Raw genomic sequence first — 27,999 nt, 5'->3', positions numbered from 1 at the left:
GGGGCGGGGCGGAGCTGGCTGCGGGCGGGAGAAGACTTGGGCCGCAGAGGTTGGAGCCGAGGCGGGGATCGGGCCCGCGGGCCCGAGCACAGAGTGGCAGGTAAGGTGCGGCGCCCGCCGTTCCGTGTCTCCTAGTCTCCGCCGTTGGGCTGCTGGGGGGCAGGTGGCGCAGTGGCCACGTCCCGGGCACCTGGCTCTGTTCCTTGTCCTTCGTCCCTCGCCCCGCCGACCGTCGGGCAGCTACCGCTGCCGTCCCGTGACGTGATCCACCCAGCGGCGTCCAGACAGGAAGCTGCTCCCAGCCGTTCCCGTGGTACCAACTTTCTGACGCACCTGTTGGTGCTGACTCACACTGGAGTGTGAGTGAATGACAGATAGCCCGAGGGTCTGAGGCGTCTCAGAGTAGGTGGAGGGGCCAGGAGAGTTGGGGTGGGGATCACGAGGGTCCCTGGCCTTGTAGCCCAGCCTTCCTGCTGCTCTGGGGCTGAGCCTGAGCAGCCTTGGCCACTTTGCTGGACCCTGACAACCCCACACTCCTCACTCCTCAGTTGGCTCACCCCTCAACCACCTCCTGGAGTGGCCCTGTCCTGGAGAGAGTGCTCTAGAGGGAAGACTGGGTTATCTGATGGGCAACATGCTCAGCGAGGCCAGCCTGGATAGGCTCAGCTGGTGTCATCTGCTGTCACAGTAATGGTGAGGAAGTAGGTAGCTGTTCTCTCAGCCTGAGGGATTACCTCCAGCAGGACCTGGGTTCTGGTCAGCTTGGTCCCAGCTCCATGCCAACAGCCCTGTCCTAGCAGCACTGGCCCACAGGACCAAGCAGAGGCTGGGCTCCCCACCTTTGCTGACACCCAGCAGGGCCAGGGACAGAGGGGTTTCCTTCACTACCCCCTCACTGTTTCTGGCCCTGGATCCCATCTGGGATGTACCCTGGCAAGGGGTGACCAGGTGGACAGGTTGATGGCCCTGTCCAGGGCCATTTAGCAAGAGGGGTGCTAACAAGGCCCTGGGCTCTGGGTCTTGACCTACAGGGATGAGGAGGGGTCTCCCAAGGACGTGGGCCTGAGTGAGAAGGAGGAGGAGGGTTCCAGGCTGCCTTGGCTTTTTCTGTTCACGTGGACAGAGGAAGTGGGGTGCTGAGTCAGCTATGGCACCCCCACCTCTCTTATGGGCACAAATACACATTCCTCACCATTACTGTGACAGCAGATGATACCAGCTGAGCCCATCCAGGCTGGCCCAGGGGCCCAGAAGGACAACATGGCCACCCCTGGGAACAGAGGGGTGGCAGGAAGAGTAGGGGTCAGGCTGGGGTTCTCCTCTGTACAAAGTGAACTGCAAACCACTTTCCTCCTCCAGGTGGCTTTGAATGACCTGGGGCTACTGGTAGCTTTTTGTGGCCCTCAGGGCTGCTGTGTGCTGGCTGGGCTTTGCAGGAGCCAACTCTGCTTGGCCATGTGGAGGGGCAGGGCCAGCCTACAGAGGCCTGGGGCAAAGGCCATAACTCCCAGTTCTCACCTGTGTCCCACAGGCAAAGGTCCAAGCCCATCAGGAGTGGCCAGTGATGGGGACACTCTGGTACCTCCTAGATTCTGTCCTCAAAGGTCTATTGTGGGGACCCCACAGGTTAGTGACCACAGCAACCCCTGCCTGCCTCTCTCTGGCTGGCCAGCCAATGACTCTCTGATAATTCCTTGTGGCTTGGCTGGTACTGGGCTTCCTGGACAAGGCATCGAGGTTTGTGGATAGGAGAAGGAGGGGCAGAGTGATACTCAAAGTGATCAGAGTGGCCTGTGGCTGTCTTAGAGGAGGACCTGGAGTCCTCCCAGGATGGGGCCCTTCCCCAAAAGCCTTTGGCTTCCCTGTGGCCCTGTCTGGGCATCCAGGCCTGGGGACTGTCCCACCAGTGTCAAGGGCAGACAGGAAGTACAGAGACTAACACATCCAGGGCCCAGGGATGACACATCTTGACCCTTACTTTCCATTCCGTAAAGCCGGCTGATCAGGGCCAGTCCGCCCAAATCCCATAAGCCCCAGGGCATAGGATGAGAGAGACAGCAGCTCAGGAATGGCTGGATGGGAGGAGAGGAGATGCATGGCGCTTGAGGTGGCAGTGCTCCTGGGGTGAGCGGGGGCACCGGGTGCCCAGTTGGCTCCCCCACCTTCCTCCTCCTCCCCACATGCTGAGACTCCTGGGGTCCTAGCTCCAAGGCCACTGGAGCAGTCCCCTGCCCCACTGGACCTCCCTGCCCCAGCTGGATCACTGGCCAAGTCTTACGTGGGCAGCCACGGCTACTCCTGTTCTGTCTGATGATCCTGGTCAGTTACCCTCTGGGAAGGTAGGGCTTGGCCACCAGAGACAGTAGCCTGGAGAAGCCGGTGAGCACCTCCTGTCATCCACACCTGAATTCCCTGCAGCCTAATCCAGTTCCTAGCAGTGCCTTATGCTTCCTCTTGAATCAGATGTTTACTAGGCCTGCTGCACTTTTGCAGGGTGGGACAAGGGTGGGTACAGCCAGGGAGGGAGGCAGTGGCCCGGGCCTGCCAGGCTGGCGAGGTGCTGGCCAAGGCGAGGGATGTGCTCCTGATGGCAGGGCTGAGTCAGCTTCCTGAGGCTGCTGTGTTCTAGGCCTGGGCAACAGCCTGTGTTTGGGCCCCAGTGCCTCTCTTGTGCAACGGGGTTCGATCGGGTCCAACTCATGGGATTGTCAAGACCAGAGAGCATCCTGGGAGAGGGCTGTATCTGCCTCCCAGGGGCCATATCTGCATCTTGGGCAGGGCGTTCCTGCCCTTTATCCTGGGTGGACTGGCAGCTCCATTTTGTGGAGTTCCCCCTGTCTGGTCAGAAGGGTGTCGTAATCTCATGACACTGTTCCGTAGCATTAGACAGCCTGTGGCCCCATACTCTGGGCTGCCTTTGGGGCCCTGCCCATTGTCCTGAGCTAGGTGCAAGGATCCGCTGAGGCCCAGCCCCTCCCTTTGCTGCCCCCAGCCAAAGGAGAGGCTGAAGTCAGGACTGGTCTGAGAGCCTAGAGGGCTGTGTGGGTCTGGCTATGCTGGGTGAACCCTACGGGAGGCTGCTGCCCCCAGCTGAACTGTAGGCTTCCTCCATGCTCCCAACCTAACCCATGGGCAGTGGGCATGGTGGCCTGAGTGCCCACCCCTCTGGTCCTGCAGTAGCCGAACACTGAGCCTGCAAGTGCCCATTGGAGGGATGAGGATACAGGAAGCCAGCACTTCCTGCTGTTCTGGTGTGCTGGGCTGGGCTTTTTGGTGCTGGCTGCTGCCCACCCCACCGATGTTTGATTCCCCTCTGATGTCAGAGGCAAACGTGTCACCTCCTGGTAGCCAGCAGCTTGCCTAGCAGTTCCCCATCAGATACCTGTAGGGCACTGTGCTGGCGTGGCTTTGGCCTTGGCCTTATTATCCAGGGTTCCTTCACCCTCCTCTGTGGGCTCTGGCTGCCAGGTGAGGGTGAGAACTGTCCACTGCAGACCCAGACCTGTCCACAGCCAGCCACACAGATGGGAAACAGCTCCCAGATGTGGAGGCACCCATGAGACCACACCCAGAGCTGAGCCTGCTCCTTCAGCAAGTGTGTCAGGGCCAGGATTGGGGTTGGCCCAAAGGAGTCTCAAGAAGCTGGTGCCTGAGACAGGTCCCAGTAAAAGGCGAGTGGTGGGGAAGGACTGGGAAAGCTGGCCGGCAAACCCTCGTGGGTGGGGATAGGGTGCTGGGAGCGGCACAGTGGAAATGCCGAGGAGCCAGTGTAAGTGGTGACCCTCTGGGGGCTGGGCAGGCAGGTTGGCAGTCAGTTGGGTATGTTGATCACAGCAGGGCAAAGGATGGGTCCCCTGGGCATGGGGCCATCATTTTCCATGGCTTGAAACCTCTTGGAGTACAGAGGTGGTCCCCTCGGATAAGCCAGGCTCAGAAGGCCACACCAGGCTGCACCAGGCCACACTGTGACCTTCTCTGGTCAGGACAGCGATAGGAAATCCAGCCACATGGGGAATGTGAGGGTGAGAGGTGGGGGTGTGGCAGGGACCACTGGGAGTGTACTGTGTGGCCTCCTTGCTGACCAGAGCTAGTGGCACCTAGGGCTAGGGTCGGCCTGCAGCTGGACTCCTGCCCTCCATAGTGTATACCCATCTCGGGTTAGGACTGCACCTCACCAACCACCTAGTCCTATCTGCCAACCTGTGCCCAGCACCCCAGGGCTGGGGTCCACAGTCTATACCAGCTGCTTGTCACATGAGAGTCAGGGTTCCTCCAGAGTAGAGCCAGAAGGGCAGAGGCTCTGAGGTGGCTGGTGTGACCAGGTCTGTTTGCATCCAGCTAAGGGGCTCTGGGCTGCTCTGACAGACTGTGACAGCAGCCTCCCCATCTGCTGGAGAATGTCACCAGGACAGTCAAGCGCTGTGGCTGGTGGTGGCTGTGCCTACTTGGGGACAGGAAGCCACCAGGTGGCAGAGCAAGATGGTTGAGAAAGGCTCACTCAGCCCCACTGACCTCTGTGCCCTGCCCTAAGGGGTTCTGCCCAAAGCCAAGGTCTGGCCCACTCCAGGCACAGGCCTGGTCCCCAGAGGCAGGCTGCCAGAGGGGGTTCTGAGGGACCAGGGCAGGTGCCCTTTGTGGGTCTTCCAGGGAGGGAGCAGGAGAAGGGCCACAGGAGCTGGGGTGTTTCCAGAGCTCACATGGGTCCGTGGATTACCCCTGACCTCTCCCCTGCAGCAGTAGAGCTGGCTGGGGAAAAGCCACACATGGAGGGTTATAGAGGAACCCATGACCAGGGGAGGACAGAGCCTGCAGAGGGGCCTTCAGGATGGGCAGGAGGGAACTGGTGAGGTAGGGGCAACCTTGGCCTGGTGGGTCTGCCTGCTCCAGCCCCATCACTGCCTCTGCTGCCTGCCCCAGCTGCTTTGGTGGGTTTTCTAGCTACTGGTGGCATGCTCCAGAAATTGGGGGGGGGGCTTTCCCCAAAGCTCCACCAGAGGAGCCATGCTGCTTCCTCATGTAGTGAGGCTGATGTCCACAGTGCCCTCCAGGAGCCTGGTTCTGAGCTCTGCTAACCTCCTGAGGCCATCTCACCCTGTGTGTTACAGGTGGGCAGCGCGGATGGGACATGGAGGGTCAGATGACATGGCCTGCTGGCAGGGTGGAGACCTCCTGGGGGATCTGAGGCCTAGGTACCAGTGTCCTCTGGCAGCCAAGCCCATTGAGCCAAGGGAGTGAGCAGTTGCAGGAGACCCCTTCAGTAGACTGGAGGGCACTGTCACTGGCCCGGCCTCAGGGATCAGGGGGACTTGGGGTGCCTTGAATGGAGCACAGACAGGCAAGTCTGCAGTGGGGCTGCACAGCAGGTCAGCGGATGGCAGTGGTGGACACCAGGGAAGGGTGGGGAGCCCCGAGTCTGAACCGTGCTGCGGTGTGTGGGTAGGAGAAGGCAGAGCCGAGTGGTGGCCGGGGCTTGCAGAGGGCAGCCCAGGAGCTGGGAGAGAGTTGCTCTTCTGCCCTGTCCCTCCTGTTCCTACTGCCAACCAGGGGCCCCAAATCCTTGTCCCCACTGGGTCTCTGAACAGTGGGGGGATGGTGTGAAGCTTCTGGGAGCATCCAGGCAGTCCCTGCAGCAGCAGCCTGAGTCACTGGGTTGCCCAGGACTGGAGGAGGAGCCTGCTGCTCTCGGTTCCCTAGCGGGGTTCCGCTGCTCCTCCTTCCGTCCTGCCCCGCCCCCCTTTCTGTGCCTCCCCTTCCCCTCCTCTCTTTGCTTTTGTCCAGCCAGAGACCGAGCCCCAGGGTGGACAGGGTCTTGGCACAGGGGCTGGGTCATTTCCTCTGGCCCCTGTGGTGGCCTGTAGATGACCTCAGGAGGGAACCAGCAAGGAAGCAAAACGCACAAAAACGCATAAAACCTGAGGCAGCCTAAAATTACTGAGTAGTAGCCAGGCTCAGTGGCACATGCCTGTGGCCCCAGCTTTGCTTAAAGCTGAGACAGGAGGATGGTGTGAGCACTTGGCCAACTTAGTGAAATACTATCTTTAAAAAAAAGTCACTGAGGAAGGAAAAGTGACAAAAAGCCAGGCATGGTGGCACATCCTTGTCATCCCTGCTTCTTGGGAGGTCAGCCTGGACAGCTCAGATCCTATCTCCAAAACAGGGCTGACAGCAGCTCAGTGGCAGAACGCTTGCCTGACCTTTGTGGGCCCTGTGTTCTGTGCCTGAAAGGGGTGAAGGAAAAAGTCAGAATGAAATGACATGTGCCAGGGACAGGGACGCAGCTACTGCCAGGCCAGCAGGGGACTGAGATTCCTGGGCAGGCAAGGGGCCCAGGGAGCCACCACAACCAGGTGACCCCAGAGCCCATCTGGGTGAGATGCCATGAGATGTCAGGCTTCGCACACACAGACTCCATGAGCTGTGCAGCTTCGTGTGGCCCCGCAAGACGCCACTGTGACAGACAGACAGGAAGGCTGTGAGGAAAGGAGCATATGGCAGAAATCAAGGCCCGCAGACACGTGGCCCAGATGGGCAGCTCTGACCACTCACCCGCTGCCTTTGCACTGGCCCCAAGACCTCGGCACTGTGCCTTCTCTCCAAGACCCTCCCTTTGCCTGAGAGCCTCCGTCTATTCACACATGGGCTCGCTGCTCCCAGGATGCAGGCTGGCATGGAGATGTGGCTGAGCCGCTGGCATCACGAGGACATGAGTCAGAGGTGGCTGCTTCCTCGGCAGCAGGGGAGCCGCAGGCGGAGGTGATGGGCACCTTGGGCCTCAGGGCAGGAGAAGTGTCCCTCAGAAGGGTGGCAACTTCTGTCCCCTCGGCTGCTGAGAAGGGAGAGATGGACAGGGTTGATGAGCTTGAGGACATCCTGCCCAGTGTGGGCCAGCTTGGGAGAAGGCTGCCCATCCTCTTGGTCCTGACAAAGGTGCCAGAGATTTCGGGGGCCTTGGAGGCTGAGGAGGTGGGGACTTGGGGTGAGGGTGTACTGTCGTTAGTCACTGTTCCTGTCCTTGCCTTGTGGATGTGGACACCGAGGCTGGTGGAAGTAGCTGGGGAGGCTGAGACAGTGCTGTGGCTACAGAGGCCCCTGTGGGCATTCTGCTTGCAAACTGGGGTCTCTGGGGATGAAGTAGTGTGGTGCTTGGGGCTGGATGCGTGGTTTCACTTGTCTGGTGAGCGGTGCCTGGGCGTCGTGGGAGGTGGGTGGCCACTACTGTGTGTGGACCCGGTCTGCTCACACTGCAGGGTGGGCCTGTGCCCGTATCACACCAGGTACCGTGAAGGCGCTGGGGATGAGCAGGGGACGGGGACCTGAAGCTGGGGAGGGAAGGAGTGGATAGGGCACAGGGTGGGCTGGGTGGGGGCCAAGGGCAGAAGAGCAGGTGCAGCTGGGCAGAGGGCAGTGCAGGGGCACAGGCATGGAGACCAGAAGAGCTGGCACAGGGTGAGGGGACCCATCCTGTACTTGGAGCAGGGACACCCCAACGGCATCTTTGGGGGTGATTGCAGTGGTGCCAGTGGAACCCTGGTGACCAGGTGTCCCTGGAGTCAGCCTGCCCCCACCTCCCTAAGGTTCCCACTCCTCAGAGAGGAAACTGAGACTGGAGTGCCCCCCCAAACTAGAAGGGGATCTACCCAGACCTGCCTCTGTCCGAGATGGAGCAGCCTTCTGTTGTGGAACTGGTAGGCTCAGTGGAGTTGAGCACCAATCTTGGGGGGGGCCCAGTGACGGGGTGGGCCTGGGTGTCAGGGTGTCAGGTGGGTTGATGGATCAGGCCCCTGGGAGTGCTGAGGTTGAGGTGAAAACTTCCTGTGTTTGTGATGAACCCTAGCATGAACCCTGGAACACCCTGGAGGCTGAGCTTGGGGCAGAAGACCCCACACACTGTCCCCAGCCCCTCCAGCCCCAGGCAGATTCCTCCTCTGTCCCTTTGGCCAACATGCTGCCCCTTCTGACCCAGCTGGAGATCTGCAATAAGTGTGGGTGCTCGGCCTCTGGGAGAGGAAGGCCTGGTGGGCATCCAGGGACCTTAGGACTCCACGAGACCACTTTGGGGGCAGAGTTTCTTGGAGCAAGACACCTACCCCTGCCCTAGTGAGAGCTGAGCCCTGGGTGGCAGTCTGCATGTGGCCTTCCCTGCGCTGCTCTTGAGTCCTTTGCCTCTTGGATACAGGAGTGACAGGGACAGCCTGTGCCCTCCTGTGAGTGGTGCCTAACTCCCTGGGGCTTCTGAGCCCTTAGCATTGTGTCTTCTTTTTTTTTTTTTTTTTTTTTTGTCTTTTTCATTTTTATCGGTACCGGGGATCGAACTCACGACCGCCTGCTTGCAAGGCAGGTGCTTATGCCGCTGAGCTAAACCCCCAGCCCCAGCATTGTGTCTTCTAGGGCGCTGGCCACGGCCTCCACGTCAGCCTTTCTCTGCTTTGCAGTGTGTAGCCCAGCCCACTGGTCAGTGCCATCTGGAGGCCTCTTTGCCCTGCAGCAGTCCTGGACAGGAAGCAGCTGCAGTCTGCTGGACTTCAGTCCTTTGGCTCCCTCCTTGCATATCTGATGAGCTCTGAGTCACATGTTCAGAGTTCTAAGCTTCAAGGGGTGGACTCGCTCCTGCCACCCACCCAGGGGGTATGGCCTCCTGTGTGGACTGAGCCCATTTTCCATCTGATCATCTGTCCCTGTCTGGGACCCTGGGGATTCAGTGGGCCCTAGGCTCATGGAGGAGGGCTGGAGAAACATATGGTGACACTAGGGGGCAGGGCTGTGGCATGGGCATGGAGATTTTAGAGAGGCTGATGGAGGTCTGGGAGGTTCCCAGATGCAGAGGTGGGTGGAACCCATGGGGAATGAGGTGGTCAAGGCCTGGGGGGATGAGGGTGGAGACTGGGAACAGGAACTCACCAGGCTGTTTCCAGTGGAAGTGATTGAATGGGAAGCACTGGTCCTGCAGGCCCAGGCCAGTAGTGAGCAAGAGCTCTGCAGGTGGGTGGGGCAGGTGTGCTGTGCCGTGCTGGGCTGGGCCAGGCTAGTGACTCTGGGTAGTGGGAACAGGAGGTAGTGAGCCTGGCCTCTGCAGGCTATGCACACCCAGGTAGCCAGCACAGGGAGGAAGGGGCCTGTCCAGCTGCGCATCCCAGAGCTGTCTCCCATGATCGCCTCCAACAAGCATGAGCGGGCCACGTGTCCTCAGGAAAGGACTGAGAGTCCCTGTGTGGATTTGCTTCCTAGGCTGCCCCAACCAAGTTGGGCACGTGGGTTTTAAACAGCTATGGTCTACATTCTCTTGTCCTGGATGCCACAAGTGTAGAGCCAAGGTGTCAGCAGGAGGCCTGCACTCCGGGGCTCTGTGGAGGGCCCTTCCTTGTTAGTCTAGGGCAGGGGGTGGTGATAGCCACCTGTAGCTTCCTTGGCTTAAGGCCACATCACTGGGATATCATTCAGTATTTTGGTGGCCTTTCCCAGGCATGCAGTGTTCTCTTCTGGCTTCTCTGTCATATGAAGGACTAAACCCAGGCCCTTTGCACTTTTTATTTTTTATTTTGAGGCAGGGTCTCAGTAAATTGTCCAGTCCAGGCTGGAACTTGCAATCCTCCTGTCTTGGCCTTCCAGAGTTATAAAATTATGTCTGGTGCCACCACACCCCCACACCCTTCTGTCAGTACCTTTAGGGCCCATCAGGTGAGTCCAGGATGACAGCCATCATAGACTACATCCACAGGTCATGTTCATAGCCCTGGACATGAACATGTCTTTCAGGGGTCTGCTCTTCATTCTACTGGATCCAGTGGCCTCCCTGCCCCCTAAGCCTACCTGCCTGCTGCCCAGGCCCAAGTTTCCAGGCCCTTCAAGCCCTTTTTCAACACACAGTGTGGGGTGCTGATCAGGCCGGCTTCAGGGCAGACGTGAGCCCTCTGAACAGAGCCATTGCAACTGTCTGTTCTGAGAGCTTGAGGTTTTCCTAATGGGTGCCCTCAGCATCCTCTGGCTCAGAGCCCTCCTGAGCCTGGGAGATCCCCAACCTGTATAGCTAGTGCCCCAGGTGCTCCTGCAGGTAGCCAGCAGTGTCAGGCTGACCCGGGAAATCAACTCCAGTCCCAGGCCACCCTTTCCTGACTGTGGGCAAGGGAGCACCTTCCTCTTTGAACCTCCATCTCCTGTGGGTAGAGTGCAAAGCTCAGCTGGACCAGCCTCTGCAGCTGTGAGTGGGGACAAGGCTGTGCTGAGGCCTTCGGTGCCAGGGCAGGGCCTGCAGACAGTGCCTCTGTGCTGGGTGTGCCATGCATCGGGAAGGCTGGGGCTCGAGCCTACTGAGAAAGCTCTCTCTCCTCTTCCCAGCCTGGTGCCCTGTCCCTGAGCTTGGTGGAGCATGGGTCTGGCAGCTGAGCCTGGCAGCCTGAGGCACCAGCCCAGGCAGGGGAGGAACGAAGAGGACACAGCCTGCCTGATGCTGGTGACCTCAGCTGCAACCAGCCACATACATCTCCTTGCTGGGATGTTGGTGGAGGAGTCATTGTCATGGTTACCAGAGCAGCATGAAGGTCACAGAGTCACCATCATGGGGATGTCCTGAATGTCTTCTCTGTTCAAGAACAGGAATGGCAGTGTCATTTGGTGGAGGGGCGCCAGGGCACAGGAGAGAAACTGAGGCTTAGAGCCAAGGGGCCTGCAGAGGGTTACACAGTAGCCCCAGACCCCCAAAAGCTGTGGTCAGGGAAGTCCAGCCTGGGGACCTGGTGCAGTCGTTGTTCTCCTCTGGGTTGTGACTCCTGCAGTGTCCCAGGCTGCCCCGGGGTAGGACCTACCCTGCTGGCTGCACTTATGCTGGTTCATGCATATGGACCCTGGAGGAATGAGCAGGCTGGTCTAACTCCTGCCTGGCCCTCAGCTTCGTCCATACTGCCACGTGCGGTGAGGGGGCACTACCTGAGCCTGGCTACCTGATGGACTCCAGTTCTGGGGTCCCTGCCCCAGGCTCCCAGGCCCTGGCTGCCTCCCGCAGCTCACCCCAGGCCATCTCCATGATGACTGCCCCATCTTTGTTTAGTGAACTGTTCCCCATCTGCCCACTCTGGACCCCTCTGTAGTCCAGCACTCATGGGGCTTGGCACCCTTGCCAGAGCCCGCAGTCCCTGTCCCAACTGTCTGTGCTCTGCCATCAGGGCCTCCACTCATGCTCTTAACCTTGTTAGGGAGGGGAATGGGAAGAGGCCCCAGATGAGTTCCCCTTGGTGCCACCTGTCTGTCTGCCTGCCTGCTGTGCCCAGCTTTTTCCTGAAGGCATGGCTGCCACTGACCATCCCAGAACATTGAGACTGGCACAGGCTGGGAAGTACAGGGCCAGTGCCCACCCCAAGGACACCCCACGTACCCAGCTCAGGCTTCCAGGCCTCTAGGAAGCAGTGGGGTCTGCAGCCTAAACAGGATGCTTGGCAGCAGGACGCTGGGGACAGGAACACAGCATGGGAGTTACCTTTGTCCCAAGCCCTAACAGCCAGGCCTGTGGTTGGGTACCCCAAGAGCCATCTGTGGGGGTGGCCTGCAGGGCCATCAGGATAGGGCCCACAGGCAGAGGTGGAGCTGACACCAGGTAGCCAGGGAATCTGGTGTACCAGGAAGACCCTGCAGTTCCCAGAGCCTGTGGTCTGTGGCCTCCACCACTCTCAAGCTCTCCTTTTTGCAGCTGCCTCCTGCCTGGGTACCATCCATATTGGGATGGAGGGCGGGGTGGGGACACCAGCGCTGTATGATGCCGTCCCTGTCCCCCCAGCTTCCTGATGGGGCCTAACTGGGGAAGGAAGCTAGGCTTGAGGGACACAGCAGCCCATAAAGGCCGAGTTCTGCAGGGGGCCCCAGAGCAAGGGCCTGAGGTGATGCTTTGCCAACGAGGCCACAACACACTTTCCAGCAAGCCAGGTGGTCACGGGGCTGGCAAGGGGTGGGGACACAGAGGGCTGCGGGGTGTGGCAGTGCACCCACGTTCTTGCCTGGCTCCGCTGTCTCTTGGGGTCACAGGGCACCCAGGTGGCCACCATAGGAGCCACAGGTCCCCAGTGCAAGAGGCTTGGCTCTCTGTGTAGTTCAGAGGGCAGAGCTGGCAGCCACATCCCCAGGGGAAATAGTGACTTCCTATATGGTGTCAGCAGTAGTTCTGTGCTAAGCCCCACGTGCTCGGCCCTGAGGGAAAAGTGACCAGTGCCCCAGCAAGGAGCTTCCTAGGAGTGGGCAGTAGCTGGCCTCAGAGCCTCCAGCCAGAGCTGTGGGGGTCAGCAGCAGGGGGGTAGGCCCACAGCCTGTAGGCTGAGCAGCCTGAGAGGGGCAGCCCTTGGCCCCAGCTGGCTTCCGGGAACTCTAGGGTGGAAGGGAGGAAGTGCTGCTCCTCAGGCTGCACTAACAGGAAGTCCTGTCGGGGAGGAAGTCCTGGTGGCCACAGGCTACAGATGCAGCAATACTGAGTGTGGCACGCCGCATGGGAGCTGGCTGGGCCTGACCTCCTTGCCTGGGGGATGCCTGCTGTGAGCCGTCGCCATGGCTCCTGAGCCACATGGCCTCCCTGGGTCCCAGGACTTCAGCCCCCCGTAGGCTTTCGAGCCAGAGAGCCATGTGCTGGGTCAGCACCATCAGGTCAGTGGGTGGGGCACCTGCAAGACCACTAGACGGGGTAGTGGTGACAGGGCTCCTGGGAACCAGGCCCAGGTCCAGGAGAAGTGGCAGGCTGTGGCTTCTGCAGGGCTTGAGAGTCCACAGGGATGCCCATAGAGGGCCTGCAGTGTAGGAGGCACCCAGGTCACTGAGCTGCCTCTCTCATGTCCTGCCTGGTGGCCTTGGGGTCTGGGCTCTGTGTGTATTTGTTGCATGAGTTCCAGGGTGTGTTGGGAGGGAGCTGGGTGAAGTCTCTGCTCCCCAGGCAGAAGTGCTGAGCTCGGGGACCTGCCAGTAGGGGCTGTCCTCCTGAAAGGCAGGCTGGACACCTTCTCCTGGCCCCAAGGGGACCCCTCTCCTGGTTTGTGCTTTTTTTATGTTTTATTTTTCTGTGTTGAGTTATTTGCGCTGAGCTGCATCTCCAGCCGTTTTGATTTTGAGACAAGGTCTTGTCAAGTCATGAAGTTTCCTATGATGGGTTTAAATTTGAGACTCTTCCTTCCCAGAGTGCTGGGATAAGGGATATGCACCACCACATCCAGTGTCACTGGGACTTTCTAGGAGACTTTGGTTTTGATTCTTTCACAGAGAGCATTTCTGGGAAGAGGAAGGAGGGGGCGGGAACAAAAGGAAAGGGCTGTGAGGCCATTTGGGGAACACCTTATCTGCAAGTCCCCAAGCACACCGCCACTGTGTGCCAGGAGGGGAAGTGGTGAGTGGTGCAGGGGCAGGGTGGCAGGTTCGTCACCAGCTACTAGACATCTGGCTTGGGGGCTGCCCGGTTGCTCTGGTTCTCAGGGACCTCAGCAGTGGTGTGGGGACGACTGGTGGTCTGAGGCGCTAGGGGTCCTGAGGGGCTCAGAGCCAAGCTGGGGAGAGCACCAGGGTGACAGGCCCCGAGCCCACCAGCCCAGGGTCCTAGTGTGAAGTGTAGGTGAAGCCCAGACACCACGCCGGGCCTGAGGTCCAGAGGGAGATGCTGGGGACCACATGTATAGTCTGCTCACCCATGGGGCTCAGGCAGTACATGTGAGTGTGCAAGTATGTAGATGAGTGTGTGCACTCATGTGCCTGTGTGCATTTGTGTACATGGGCATGAGTGTGCACAAATGAAGGCATATGTAAGTAGGTGAGTAGAGCGTGTACACAAGTGCCCACGTGTGGACGTATGAATGTGTGGGGCATGGATGAGACAGGGTGTCTGAATGTGGATGACCTCTCCCTGGGGGCCAGAACCTCAAGCTTAACCTTGGCCTGTGCTGCATACCAACCCAAGTCCCTGACACTGGTCACCCGAGGAGCTGCTCCCCATCACAGCTGGGCCACATCTGCAGGTATCTTGGGCTGCAGAGCCTGCCTGCCCCTTCACACACATGCACACGCCACTGCATGCAAGTCACTTGCTCTCGTGTGGGTGTTGAGGGTGTGCCTTGTGGTGCGGACCACCGTCCCTTCCTGGCTCAGGGGCCCAGGTGGCGAAAGCCACACAGCCTGCAGTTAGTGGGGCCAGTGAGGCTGTCTAGGGACAGAGCTATTTCCTCTTGCTGCTCTGCTCAGGGTCACCTGAGCCAACAGCATGGACTCAGAAATAGTAGGGAGAGGGGTGGGAGTAAATATAGGTACCCAAAGCATGCTGCCTGCCCTGGTGCATGCATGCGCGTACACACATACAGGGACACAGAGGCTCCTGCGCACATCCATACACGTGCACACAGATCACTTGCATCTTGGAATAGCTCTCAGGACCCTGTGGCCACCCCAGCCCCAGCTACCCGAACACTGGCCCTGCCTGGGCCGCTGCCCCAGCTACAGGGAAAAGGGTGCACTACACAGCAAGTTGGGAAGTGAGTCCCAGTTCTGCTGCTGGCTGCTGGGTTGCTTGGCCCCTTCCCACGAGGCACGGTGTTGTGGGGTGTCTGGACTTCAGCAGGGGACTCCGTGGCACCCTGTCTACACCATAGGAGGCAGGACTTGGGTCCCCACCACTCTCCCTGCTGATCCCCACCACAGTGGATGAGTGTCAGCCCAAGCTGGCGGGAAGGTCTGAAGGGGCACCCAGGATTAAAGAGTAGTACTAAACCACCAGGTCCCTGGGCAGAGGCTCCCTGGCCCCACCGGGAGACCGCAGGGCAGCTGGCAGGCAGCACCCTGAGGCTCCCACAGCCTTCCCAGTCGCACCAGCGCAGCTGGCATCTGTGAGCTGGGCACAAGTCCCCAAGTTGTGAGGTCACTGTGGCTGGGGCTGCCCTCCCCTCTGTCCATTTCCCCTTTCCACTGCAGCCTGGCCTGGCCCTGGGCTCTGGGCAGGCCCCCCTCTGGCTCATCCACGGCTGTGGGACACCAAGGCAGGCCTTTCCCCTGGACACAGCTGTGACTCCAAACTGTAAGAGGAACATTTCCAGAGGAGGAGATTCTGTCCCTCACCCTGCCCCTCAGGGCCAACAGAGAAAGGACGGTTGCATTCTCTGTGGGGACACAGGACTCTGGAGCACTGGGACTACCTGGGAGTGGGGCTGCCTGAACTGATGACTATTTCCTGTCCACAAACACAGTTGATCTTTCTGTGCTGATCTCATAGCCTCTTCCTTGCACAACGCATTCATTAGTTCTAATAATTTTTTTAGTGGATTCTGTGGCATTTTCTCTACAGAAAATGTAGAGGTGCAAGTGCGCACCTTAAAATGCCAGCACTCTGGAAGGCTGAGGCAGGGTGATTGCAAGTTCAAATCCAACCTGGGCAACTGACTTAGTGAGACTCCATCTCAAAATACAAAATAAAAAAGGTCTGTAGCCATAGCTCAGGGCAGAGGCCCTGGGTTCAGTCCCCAATTCTGCAAACAAAAACAAAAAACAGAACTATGAATTCTTTCTCTCCTTATTCCATCCTTTCCAGTCTTGATACTTTCTACTAACTGCCTGATTATGTGGCCAGTTCCACGGTGCGGGGCTGAGTGGGCACAGGTGTCCTTGCCTGGCACCATGTGGGACAAAGTGTCCTGTCCTGCCCTGAGCTGGGTCACAGGCGCCCTCATGGGTGGACAAGTTCTCTTCCAGAGGGTGGCGTGCTGCTGTTATGAAAGATCATGGGATTTGGTCAAATGCTTTCTCTGCACCTCTTGGGAGGTTCGTGTGGTTTTTGTTGTTTTATCAGTGTGGTGGCTGATGTTACTTGCATTTAAATTTTTTTTGCTTATTAAATGCAATTTAATAAAGATAAGAATCTTTTTTTAAATAAGAATCATTTCATCTTTTTTTTTTTTGTCTTTTTCCTTTTTATCGGTATCGGGGATCGAACTCATGACTGCCTGCTTGCAAGGTAGACACTTATGCCACTGAGCTAAATCCCCAACCCTGAATCATTTCATCTTGACTGAAAAAATACACCACCTATTAGCACATCACTTCGCAGAGAATCTCCTAGAGCTTTCATGAAATTAAAGGGCTTCATAACCTATGAAGGAAAAGGATATTTTCATCTTTTTTTTAATTAAAAAAAAAAGATTAAGATAAAAGAGGATATAACAACACAGGTCAGAACAGAACAACTTAAGCCACATAGTGTTTCACCACAAGACAGTCTGACATAACAGTAGCTCCCATAGTGTCTCTTTCCTTGAAATATTTGAGTATACCTTCATATACTCTAGTATCAAACATAACAAGACAGTATAAAACCTTTCAAGAGAATGAAAGTATTACAGGGTATTTAGAACCAACTAACTGAGAACGAACAATGGTTATTATCTCCTTGTCTATAAAAAATTTTGCTTATACCATCACATATAATAAAATCCATTAAAATACAACATGATAAAACCGATGGAGACAGAAAAACAAAAGCTTAGTGGGACTTCAATACAAGATGATATTAAATCAGCACTAGCTATTATAATGTCTTGTTTTCTTCAAAATAGCTATTCGGGGTTGGGGATTTAGCTCAGCAGCATAAGCGCTTGCCTTGAAAGCAAGCAGTCGTGAGTTTGATCCCCGGTATCAATAAAAAGGAAAAAGACCAAACAAACAAAAAAACCAAAATAGCTATTCATATCATTGCAGACAATAAAATCAAACAACCCAGAATAAAACCATTCCACTTAATGAATGAAAACATTATAAGGCTTCAGAGCAATTTAATGGGAAATCGTGATTATCACATACTTTCATGTATTCTTACCATTTCTTACACTAGGGAAACTATTTGGTATTTATACATGTGAGTTTGATTTATTTTGCTTATGAGTATGGCCTCAAGCTACGTCCATTTATTTACAAATATCTCAATGTGATCATTCTTAATAGCTGAGTATATAAAAATTGTATAAAAATACTGCAACTTTGCATTTGAATATTAAACTGACCTTGAGTGGCTGGGATTAATCCTAGCAGGATTAAAGACATGGAGAATCCTTTCTCTGTATTGCTGGATTCAGGGCTGGACTTGGGTTAAATTTGTGTCTAATCCACAAAAGATTTTTTAAAAATTTGCTTTTCAATTACTGCTGTCGGGGAATATGTGTATGTGTGCATAATGTTAGGAAAAACTAAGGTACATGCTCAACAGGACCGGTATATTTCAGAACAGACCTGACCTGGACCGCCTGCCCTGATACCAGACTGGGCACCCTTACAGGCCGCGGGGTCTGTGTAGGGTCATAAAGGGGATGCAGTGACGGCAAAAGTGCAAGGGAGGGGAGAGCTCAGTGGAGAGGAGTTGTGGCTATGCCGGGGTGAGGCCAGGAGGGGCAGGGAGTGGTGGCTGCCTGTGGGCAGGGCTGAGAAGTGATGAGTGGCAGCGGGGCGTGGTCCCTGGGCCTTGTTAACTGTGACCTGCATTTTCAGCAGGTGTGAAAGCTCTCAGGTGGAGCAGGCCTCAGCCTCGAGGCCTAGCAAGGCACGGCCAGACTCCTCCCCACCACGGTTTGTGTGTTTTTACCGATGCTTTCCATCCCCTCCCTCACCCTTCCTGCTGTCCCGACCCCTTCCTATTTGAGGACCATCTCTCCCCTACTTCCTGCCTCCTGCTTTTCCAGGTTTCTCATGTAAGAGAAACCATACACTACTTGTGCTTGCATGTGATTTGTTCACTGAACATTGTTCTCCAACTGCATCCATTTTCGCACAAAGGACTCGAGTTTCTCCTCCTCGGTGGCACTGTGATACTCCATGGTGTCTGGGCACCACATTTCCTTCAGTGTCTGTCTGCTGAGGGACGCAGACTTCGTCCACGATCATCTAGTCGTTCGGGCGGTGCTGCTATAAACCCGAGTGTGCATGGTCGCTGTGACGTAAGAGATATGGCTCTGCGGTTCTCCTTGCCCTGCCTTCCTGGTTTGGGATGGGGTGATGTGGACTGCATGGCAGGAGTCCCTCTGCTGCTCCCTGGAAGAGTTTGTGAGGGGCCAGCGTTGCAATGAGGCCGCTGAGCACAGTGGGTTGAGGCCTGAGGGCGGGTTCTTGTGGGAGCTGAGAGCTGTGAGCTGAGAGCTGTGAGGAGGACTGGGTGGGCTGCGGAGGGGCAGCCTGGGGGCCCGGAGTGCACCCTGGGGGGTGCACTGGCAATGCAGTGGGGCCAGAGCCTGGGAATAGGGAGACAGCAGACACCAGGCAGGTGCGGTAGGGGAGGCCCCGGGGTGGGCAGCTGGGCAGGACACTGTGGGGCTCCTACCGCACTCCACTGTGGCCCGCCCTGGGAGCAGCCTGCCTGCCAGCGGGAGAGGGAGGAAGTCGGCGCTGAGAGCCAGCCTGGGGATGCTCAGGGCCTGCGGAGGACCCTGATTGCTTGGGAGGCTGGGGTGACACTGGCAGGGTGGTGCGAGCCTGGGGCTGTGCGGGTTCACAGCGGTGCGCAATTAGCCTGGGCGGGTGGGGCAGCAGAGAGGGATCATCCCGGCTTCTCGGCAGGATCCCAGGTTTTGGGGTGCAGCCGGGGTGCCCCTAGGGCATCGGTGACTCCTTGACTCGGAAGCTGCACTCCTACATGTGGGCTGTCTCCCAAAGGTAGGGGGGCGGGCACCAAAGCGGAGGGGCGGTGCCAAGTGACGTGGGGGGGCGGGACCCTCACCTGCCCGCAAGGGGAGGAGCCAAGGTGGGGACCCGAGGCGGCGGCATGGCGGGCGCAGGGTCTCGGCCGCGGAGCTGGGCCTGCCGTGAGGGGAACGAGGCGGCCATCGGGGGTCTGGGCGCCGCACCATGTCGCTGCTCGCGGGGGACAAGGGTGCTCACTGCTGCTTCCCGGAAGCCGGCGCCTGCCACATGGATGCCGTGAGTGTGAGCCTGGTCTCGATCGCTGGATGAGGACCTGGCTCTGGGCCCTGGATTCCCAGCCTGTGTCACCAAACCTGATCCCGGACCCCACACCCCCAAGGTGCCAGGGCTGGCTCCCAGCCGCAGGATCACACCGGAGACCCCGAGTCGCGGGCCCCAAGTGCGGCTGTGGGAACAAAGGCGGGCGTGGACCTGGGTCTGGGGGCTCTAGGCCTGGCAGAGCTACTTGTGGCCAGTGCAGACCCGCAGTGGGCTGGGCAGGGCGCGGGGGTGTGGCCACGCCTTTGTCTCAAACCTTGGCTGGTGTAGGAAACCCTGTCCTGCCTGAGTCACTGCCTAAAGAGGGCTTTGCCTTAGTGCAGAGGAAGCCGGCAGGGGCCCCAGCGCAGGACAACCTTGGCACAATCTTGGACCTTGGGTCGACCTGCCTTGTGCACTCTGAGTGTTGTAGGGTGTGTTTCCCTGGACTGGAGCTGTAGTGGCTGGAACCCTGGTATCCTGGACCTGGGGGTCCACCCCACTACTCTGCCTTCCTCCGGTCACTCTGGTCAGCGTCAGGACTCGCAGCACAGTAGAGAGGACCCCAGATGTGACTGGAAGTTGGGGCTCCTCATATCAGAGGGTACCCATACTCAGGAAGCTCTGCATGCAGGCAGTCAGGTGGGGTAGGAGGACCCTGCACCTCTGGAATGGCCACTTTTGCTTGTGACCCCAACCCCACTAATCCGGGAAACCCTCCTGGCTTCCTTCCTGGGCCAGTCTGCCTTGCAGAGCGTTGGGTTTGGAACAATGACCTTAGCGTAAGACCTGACTCACTCCACACAGGGTTTCATTTGTAGCCCAATGCTCATGGGGCCAGGTGTTCAATGGACCAGTGACAATAAAGTGACACAGCTGCCGCACTCAGGGTCAGGTGTCCCAGGGAGCCAGGCTCTGACCACCAGACCAGTGGCCCTGTCCCTATGGAGTCTCTTCAGAAAGGCATCCCCTCCCCTCATTGTTGTGACCCTGCTGGAGCATGGCAGTGCCCCAAGGTGTCCCTGGCTGAGCCACCCTCTGTCCCCACCCTGCCTGAGCCACGTCCTTCCTCTCTGACTACAGCTTCATGGCGGCTGAAGAAATGCACTGGCCAGTCCCCATGAAGGCCATCGGTGCCCAGAACCTGCTGACCATGCCCGGGGGTGTGGCCAAGGCTGGCTACCTGCACAAGAAGGGGGGTACCCAGCTGCAGCTGCTCAAATGTGAGTCCTAGGGTATGAGGACAGCTAAGGGTGGGTGGAGGGACCCTGACCCACGTCCCCACTGTGCTGCGGCCCACCAGGCAGGCACACAGCTCTGCTTTCTCCCATGGTGGGCCTTAGATTCCCTTGCTTCTCTAGAGGTTGGCACCCAGGATTGTGACAGGGCCAGGGTGCTGTACCTGGACTATAGGACAGGATCTGGTACCCGGGACTGTCCTTGTCTTACCTGACTGTGGCCAGTGAGCAGTTGGTCACTCAGTTCATGGGTAGGCCATGTGTCGAGTCAGGGGCCAGCGGGATGTGAGGACAGCACTTTGGGAGGGCAGGGCACAGGCCCAGGAGGCCCTGAGACACAGAGCGCCAGAGCCTTGTCCACCCTAGTGGTAGCCACAGGTGTGCTACCTGAGACTCCCTGGCCCTACAAGGCCTGGCTGAGGTGTGCAAGCTGCCAGCGTCTGCGTGGGCACCAATTAGATGGGGAACTGTCGGGGGGCTGCTAGGGCTGGGCATCCTTGGCGTGACCGCTGGCCTGGAGTTGACATCCTTGCCAACTGTCCTGGCTCTGCCAGCCTGGGTCAGGGGAGTGGCCAGTGGCCCTTCAGCTCCAGTGCCGGGCCTGGCTCAGCCCTTTCACATGGTAACACTGAGAGCACCCCTTCCCCTGGGTGACTAGGCCTGCCTTGGGGTGCCCTGGGGTGATCAGCGTGCCTGTGAATGTGTCCCCTTTGGGACCCTGGGAGGACCAAAGCTGGCCTGGCCTTGTTGTCTTTGGGACTCGGGGTGGGTCTCCCCAACCAGCCTGCCTCTGCCCCGTCCCCAGGGCCACTGCGCTTCGTCATCATCCACAAGCGCTGCATCTACTACTTTAAGAGCAGCACATCCGCGTCCCCGCAGGGCGCCTTCTCCCTCAACGGATACAACCGGTGAGTGGCTGCTGGCTGCGCAGCCAGGAGGGTTGTCTCAGCTGTCCTGATGCCTCTGTCCCCTGTGCCCCTCGCTTGGCCTTTGTGGTGACCTCACCTCTCCCACCTGCTCTGCTCCTTCCCCACCATGGCCTCTCCAGGGAGCTCAGACCTCAGCCCAGGCCCTGCCTGGTCACCCCAGCTCCAGGTCTCCCCTGCTGCAGGTCCCTCCTGAGAGCAGCCTTGAAGGGCTTCCGGACCAAGGGACAGGCCAGCCCAGGGCCAGAGTTACTGGGCAAGGGGCAGCTGGCATTGTGAGGCTTGGCCCTGTGCCTCCCACCTCCCAGGAGGGGCCCAGCACCTCCCACCTATGAGGACCAGAGGCCAGAGCATCAGTGCAGGCCCAGTGCTCCCTCCAGCGGTTACCACTCGAGGCGCTGGCTTCCATGCTGGCTGTCCTTGGTGGGGCACCTTACGGAAGAAGCCAGCCCAGTGCAGGCCTTGGGTCCCACCTTGGGGTGCTGGCCAAGGCAGGGAAGGGTCCTGAGGGCCCCATCTGCAGCCCTGTGGAATCATTCTCGTACCTGGCCTGTATCAGCCACTCCTGAACTTGGCCCAGCAGCAAAAGCAGTGACAGGGATGGTCCCGATTGCCCACCTCCCCTTGCTCTGCCAGGGATGGGTATGAGGCTCTCCCTGTAAGTGGGGACCAGGAGTGACCCTGTGCCCTTAGGGTGATGCGGGCAGCCGAGGAGACAACATCCAACAACGTCTTCCCCTTCAAGATCATCCACATCAGCAAGAAGCACCGCACATGGTTTTTCTCTGCCTCCTCAGAGGATGAGCGCAAGGTGAGCCAGAGCCGGTCAGGGCGTCCACTCCGATGCTGCCAAGGAGAGTCCCCGTGGGTGAGAGGTGGGCCACATGGCCTTGCTGGACCTGGCAGGCTCAGCCCGAGCCTGATAATCACTGCAGAGCACTGGGCAGGGCAGGGTGGAGGGCAAAGGAGGTCCTGCTCTGGCGGCACTGTGCCCACTTCATGCCACCTGTACCCCCGCACCCTGATGAACCACAGAGCTGGATGGCCTTGCTGCGCCGGGAGATCGGCCACTTCCACGAGAAGAGGGAGCTGCCTCTGGACACCAGGTGGGCTGGGGTGTGAGAGGCTGGTGGCAGTCCCTGGGGTCCTGCACCCAATGTGTGTATCTCCAACCTCTGGGGGTGTGGCCCAGTGTCCCCTCCCAGGGCTTCTCCGGAGTTGCCATGCAGATTCCTTGTGTGCAACAGCGTGTACCACATGTGCAAGCCCACATGTGTGCAAGCCTGTGTGTGTGCATCTGTTCCTGGCTGCTGTCCCACCTGGCTCTGTCCCCGTGCTGTCCTCTGAAAGCCCATGTGTTGATGTCACTGTTTCTGACACCCTGCTGGTGAGCCTCACTTTGTCAGCAGCTCATGTCCCCAGCAGCCTCTGCTCTGAGATGGCTCAGAGCTTTGGGAGTGTTGGGGACCAGTAAACTGTCCCACATTTTCATAGTCAGGAAACTGAGGCCCAGTTAGGGTTATGGGTGAGGGTTAGTGTCAGCCTCAGTCCAGGCTGGTGGCCTGGGACAGCCCAGAGTTGACTGAGCTGTCTTTGTGGGGCAGGGGACACAAGAGCCCAGTGCTGAGCCTCTGGCCAGGTGCAGTGGCACCTGGCATGTGATCCCCAGAGCCTATGACTCCACATGCGTCCAGGTCCCTGTGTGCTGCGTCTGCCAGTGAGCTTGGGTGCATGAGTCTGTGTGCCTGTCTGTGTGTACCTTAAGTGTGTGTCCATGTGTCTGTGGAAATGTGCCATGTACACGTGTGTGTCCCCATGTGCGAGCACTGAGGCCCTGTGTCACCACCTGCCCTTGTCACTTTCTGCCCATCAGCGACTCCGGCTCAGATGCAGACAGTTTCTATGGTGCAGTGGAGCGGCCTGTGGACATCAGCCTCTCCCCGTACCCCACAGACAACGAAGGTGAGGCCGGCACCCGCCCCACTGCCCCACCTGCCCAGTGGAGCTGTGCCCACGCTGTCCTCTGGCAGAGGGACAGTGGCCTCCCCATTGGCTTCCATGGCCTGGTTGCTGGGCTCGAGCCCAGTGGCCTTTCCCCAACCTGTACCCCTGGCCCTGCCTCGTGCATAGAGCACTGTGCTGAGGCATGGCGGCTGCCACCCTGTCCTGCATGCCACCTTGGGCGTCAGCCTCCTTTCTCTCCCCAGACTATGAGCATGAGGACGAGGATGACTCCTACTTGGAGCCCGACTCCCCTGAGCCTGTGAAGCTGGATGGTAGGTGGAGCTGATGGACCTGGGGAGGTCTCTCAAAGGGGAGGTTGGGTGGGGGTTCAGTTTCCTTGCTGGGACCCAAGTATTAAGAGGTTCAGAGCCAAGAGTGGTGGTGCACGTCCGAGGTCCTAGCAGTCTAGGAGGCTGAGGCATGGGGATCCCAAGTCCAGTTTAGGTGACAGCATTTTTTTTTTTTTTTTTTTTTTGGTGACAGCATTTTTGAGACTCTGTCTCAAAATTAAAAATATAAAGGGCTGGGGATGTGGCTCAATGTGAGCACTGTGGGTTCAATCTCTGGTACTACTGAAAAGAAAAAAGAAAGCAGATGTCAGGAGCACCTGCTGCTCCGTGGCTGCCACGCAGGAGGGAATACAGCTTCGGGTAGCCTGTCACCTGTTGCCCCATGCGCAGTCAACATGTGGTGCCAGGTGGTGCCAAGCACATCTCTGTCCTGGACTCTGCCCCTCCTCCTCTCTGGTGACCTCCCTGTCCCCTCTGCTACTTGCTCCACATTGGAGCCTGGCCCATGGTCCTCCAGCCCCCAACTCCTCTGCCCACTGCCCTTGCTTGCCTCCTGGACATCTCACAGCAATTTCAGCCCATTATGAGCAAGCCCTGGCCATCCTTTCCCTCCCACCCACTGCTGCCTGGCCTGCAACACTCTTCTCATCCGGCTGAGCCACCCCGGGGCACAGTGGCCGCGCATATTGGCACCTGGGTTTCAGGAAGCTTGAGTGGCTGACCTGTGACCGAGGAACAGGCAGGAGACTGGGCTTGGCGGGGAGCAGGTGAGGCCTGCTGTTCCCAGCAGAGGTGGTCACGCTGCCCTCCGCCCATGCTCTGCAGACTCCCTGACTCACCCGCCAGCCTACCCGCCACCTCCAGTGCCCATGGCCCGGAAGCCCGCCTTCTCCGACCTGCCCCGAGCTCACTCCTTCAACTCCAAGGGCCCAGGCCCACTGCTGCCGCCCCCACCCCCAAAGCGTGGCCTCGCTGACACCAGTGCAGCCACTGACGACACCAAGAGGGACCTGTTGGGCCTGAGGTGGGCCGAGGCTGGCCTCAGGGTACCCACCACTTCCCGGAGGATGAGCGACCCCCCACTCACCAGCCTGCCTGCTGGGCCCAGCCTGTGGAAACCCCCATGCTTCCGAGAGGGCACCAGCCCCAGCCCTGAGCCATGGACACCTGGCCAGGGGGCCAGCACTACCTCCAGCTGTGCCAGCACAGCCTCTACCACCTCCAGGAACTGTGACAAGCTCAAATCCTTACACCTGTCCCCTCGGGGGCCTCCCACATCCGAGCCCCCGCCTGTGCCAGCCAATAAGCCCAAGTTCCCGAAGATAGCAGAAGAGGCCCCCAAGCGGGAGGCGGCCAAGCCTGGACTCTTCGTGCCCCCTGTGGCACCCAGGCCTCCTGCGCTGAAGCTGCCCTGCCCTGACACTGCTTCTCGGCCTGCAGTGCTGCCCCAGCAGGAGAAGCCTTCTCTACCCCACCTCCAGTAAGTGTGGGTACAGTGGTGCCCACCTCCCTACCCCAGGTACCCTCCTGGTCTGGCCTGCTTTCTGGCTGATACCCTACTGCCCATATTTGCATCCAAGCCTCAAAAAGGTGGGAGGGTTCCCTGGTGACCCCCGGCCTGCCTCGGGGATGGCGGTGCTGAAGGGTTGCCCTGTGGCACATCTGGTGGCCTGGACCCCTCAGGAGTGGCCTTAGGGATGCCAGCCTCCTGGAACCCAGGATGGACAAGGCGGGAAGAGGGAGGGGTGACAGCCCGAGCTGCATCTGCAGGCCCTGGCACTCAAAGGCCGTCCCAGCCCTGAATGGGGGCTGCTGTCTGGGCTGCTGAAGCCACCTTTGTGCTCCTCCTGGGGTAAATGGCAGGAATGTGGCCCAGGCCGTGACTGAGCCCCAGGCCTGGTCAGGGCTTCCTGCTCTATTGGGAGCTGGTGCCAGGAACCCCAGGGTGGGTGTCCTCCATTCCTCCTGGTCACCTGTCCCAGGGCTCTATCAGAGTCTCTGAGCCCCTACTGCTGACAGGAAGGGCTGGGAGCAGTGCGCCATGTTGTTGTTCACAAGGCAGCCCTGCTGTCACTTTGCCAGTCCTGGGTCACGCAGATGCTGAGGGCACTCGGCAGGCGCAGCCTCATCCGTGGCCAGCTCCTGACTGAGAAGGGTGACAGCTCCCGGGTCTGCTCTCCGTGACTCTAGGTGTCAGCTGTCCTCTGGGGGGACCCTTGTCAGCATCTGTGGCAGCCCAGGCCTCCTCCTCCTTGGGCTCCTGGGCCTTGGCCAGTTGATTCCCCCTGGTCAGGGACCAGGGCTTAGCGCTGTTGCCCTGAGGATGCCCTGGATTTGGCGCCCAGCTGGTGGCAGCCACGTATGCAGGGAGCAGAGGTGGTTGGTCCAGTCTGAGGGTAACGTGGACTGCCTTCCTCCCTTCACCTCCTAGGCGGTCGCCCCCTGATGGGCAGAGTTTCAGGAGCTTCTCCTTTGAAAAGGCCCGGCAACCCTCACAGGCCGACTCCAGCAAGGAGGACTCAGACGAGGACTATGAGAAGGCAAGGCTGAGCCAGGAGGCCTGGGCCCAAGTGGGGTGGCAAGCGCTGGGGTGGTGGTATTGGAGGTGGTCACCAGCACCGATGGCTGCTGTGCTCTTCCAGGTGCCCCTGCCCAGCTCGGTTTTCGTCAACACCACGGAATCCTGTGAGGTGGAGAGGTGGGTGCCAAGCCCTCTGGTGCCCGTGGGATGGGGTGGGGGGCTGAGTTCCTGCTTCTCTGGCCGCCAGCTTGGTGGTGAGTGGTCTCTGCCCTGGGCACATGGCCCCTGATGAGGCTGGGCAGCCTGACCACCCTCCCACTCCATCTGGAGTGCAGAAGGTCCAGGGGGTGGGGCGGGAGGCCTGGAGCATCCAGGACATTCACATCCACGCGGCTGCTCGGTTTCAGGCTGTTCAAAGCTGCCGCCCCTCAGGGGGAGCCCCAGGATGGGCTGTACTGCATCCGGAACTCTTCCACCAAGTTGGGCAAGGTAGGAGCGTGCTAGCCGTGCGCACACAGCTGAGGGCTGGAACAGGCAGGGCCACAGTCTGTGGCTCCCTACTCCTCGTGGTGGCTTCCTCTGCACCTTAGCCCTTGTGAGCTTCAGCCACGCCCCTTGGCAGTCCCCCTCTCTCCTCTTATGAATAAGAAGCCACCTGAACACTGAGAGGCTCTCAGTGGGGAACAGAAACGGAGGGCTGGGTGCCAGAACTCTGGAGTGGGGCTGGTACACTCTGAGACAGGGAAGGGAGTGGCAGGAGGTTGGCCAGCACTGCCCAGGTCCCTCCAGGTGTGACCTCAAGGAAGCCAGGCCTTCTTAGTGTCAGAGGTGGCCATGGAATCTGCCGCTCAGGTCCTGTCAGAGCTCTCCCGTGGCAACACTTGCTAGCAGGGTCTGCACCCCCCTCACTCTGCCTAAGACCCCCCAGCCCAGCCTGGTGCCCCCATGCCCTTGGACTCCTGAGGTTGGCCCTGTGGCCTCTCAGCCCAGCTGTCTGCTTCACGCTTCTCTCCCTGTAGGTGCTGGTTGTGTGGGACAGGTCCTCCAACAAAGTGCGGAACTACCGCATCTTTGAAAAGGTAGGGGACCAGGCTCTGCTGGGTGGGGGGACCTAGGACGTGGGACAAGGGGCTCAGGAAGGGGCAGGGTATTGTCCCTGGGTGGGGGATGAGACTGACATGGCCCAGATCTGACCCTTCCCTGTCTCTCTCCTGTGCCTAGGGCTCCCCAGCAGGGGTGGTGATAAGATTGGCACCCTGGCTTTATTTACACCTGAACACAGCCCCTGGCATGAGGTCCATGCTGGTTGTGGGGTGGTGGGGAGTGGCTCAAGGACATAGGGCAGGCAAGCACAGGCTACATTTTGTTACCATGATTGCTGACTGCTCCATTTTACATATGGGGCTCAGGGTGGGAAATTGGACTGGGGTGCAGCCATCTGGGGCCTGCTGACCCTGCTCCTCCTGTCCCTGCAGGACTCTAAGTTCTATCTGGAAGGTGAAGTCCTGTTCACCAGTGTGGGCAGCATGGTGGAGCACTACCACACGCACGTGCTGCCCAGCCACCAGAGCCTGCTGCTTCGGCACCCATACGGCTACCCTGGGCCCAGATGACGCCATAGTGCGAAGCAGCCACCGGACTACAGACCTAGCCGTGTCAACCGAGGCAGCCTGTGTGGGAGGAGGCACGGGGGGCTGTGCTTGACTGTGGACCCCCAGTGGATACCTTGTGGATCTTGGCCAGGGGCCACCCAGCAGGCCAGCTCCCAGCTGATCCCAGCTGTAGCTCTGGAGGACTGATCAGCTCTCTAGCTGCAGCTGGTCCCTGCTGTTGCACTTGGGGCTCCAGGACAGAGCCTGACTTCACCTTCAGGACAGGATGTGTGCTGTGCTGCAGCATCCTGGGAGCCAGACAGGGCTAAGGCAGTCGGCAGGGCTGGACAGGCCCTAGGATCCCAGGACACGAGACCCATACTCTAGGTGGGATCCATGCTCCCAATAAATCCAAGGTGACCTTTGCCTCATGGCCTAGCTTGATGGAAGAAGGGCTTGGTTATCCTCTCATGTTCAAGTGGGGCACAGCTTACGAGGCCCCAAAGGTGG

At 58.9% G+C, this 27,999-nt stretch overlaps 1 protein-coding gene across 4 annotated transcripts; it reads left to right on the top strand.

Moving 5' to 3' along the window:
* The first annotated feature begins 6 nt into the window (after positions 1-6).
* Sh3bp2 (SH3 domain binding protein 2) lies at positions 7-27,916 on the top strand. Of its 4 annotated transcripts, none has more exons than XM_013154500.2 (13): positions 7-100; positions 20,002-20,141; positions 20,962-21,064; positions 21,776-21,893; positions 22,118-22,188; positions 22,956-23,044; positions 23,290-23,358; positions 24,202-24,856; positions 25,808-25,916; positions 26,019-26,074; positions 26,305-26,386; positions 26,917-26,976; positions 27,373-27,916. In XM_013154500.2, the coding sequence occupies exons 2-13, from the start codon at positions 20,006-20,008 to the stop codon at positions 27,508-27,510; spliced, it is 1,686 nt and encodes a 561-aa protein (XP_013009954.1). In that variant the 5' UTR covers positions 7-100; positions 20,002-20,005; the 3' UTR covers positions 27,511-27,916. The 4 variants fall into 4 exon arrangements, with proteins under 4 accessions (XP_013009954.1, XP_003471666.1, XP_003471667.1 ...); XM_003471618.5 differs by lacking the exon at positions 7-100 and adding an exon at positions 12,397-12,618; XM_003471619.5 differs by lacking the exon at positions 7-100 and adding an exon at positions 18,712-18,897.
* The last annotated feature ends 83 nt before the right edge of the window (positions 27,917-27,999 follow it).

Source organism: Cavia porcellus, unplaced genomic scaffold, assembly GCF_034190915.1.
Source record: "Cavia porcellus strain 051 isolate PalLab524CR breed Dunkin Hartley unplaced genomic scaffold, mCavPor4.1 scaffold_18, whole genome shotgun sequence".
NCBI lineage: Eukaryota > Metazoa > Chordata > Mammalia > Rodentia > Caviidae > Cavia > Cavia porcellus.
Note: the sequence above shows the minus strand (reverse complement) of the source record. Positions and strands in the feature narration are given on the sequence as shown.

What these genes read in the sequence shown, in the direction of transcription:
- Sh3bp2 (XM_003471619.5), top strand. Translation starts at nt 18,743, where the DNA reads ATGGCGGGCGCAGGGTCTCGGCCGCGGAGCTGGGCCTGCCGTGAGGGG. An exon ending in TCCCTCAACGGATACAACCG is followed by an intron (nt 21,065 to 21,775) that starts GTGAGTGGCTGC and finishes CTGTGCCCTTAG; the next exon opens with GGTGATGCGGGCAGCCGAGG. An exon ending in GAGCTGCCTCTGGACACCAG is followed by an intron (nt 22,189 to 22,955) that starts GTGGGCTGGGGT and finishes TCTGCCCATCAG; the next exon opens with CGACTCCGGCTCAGATGCAG.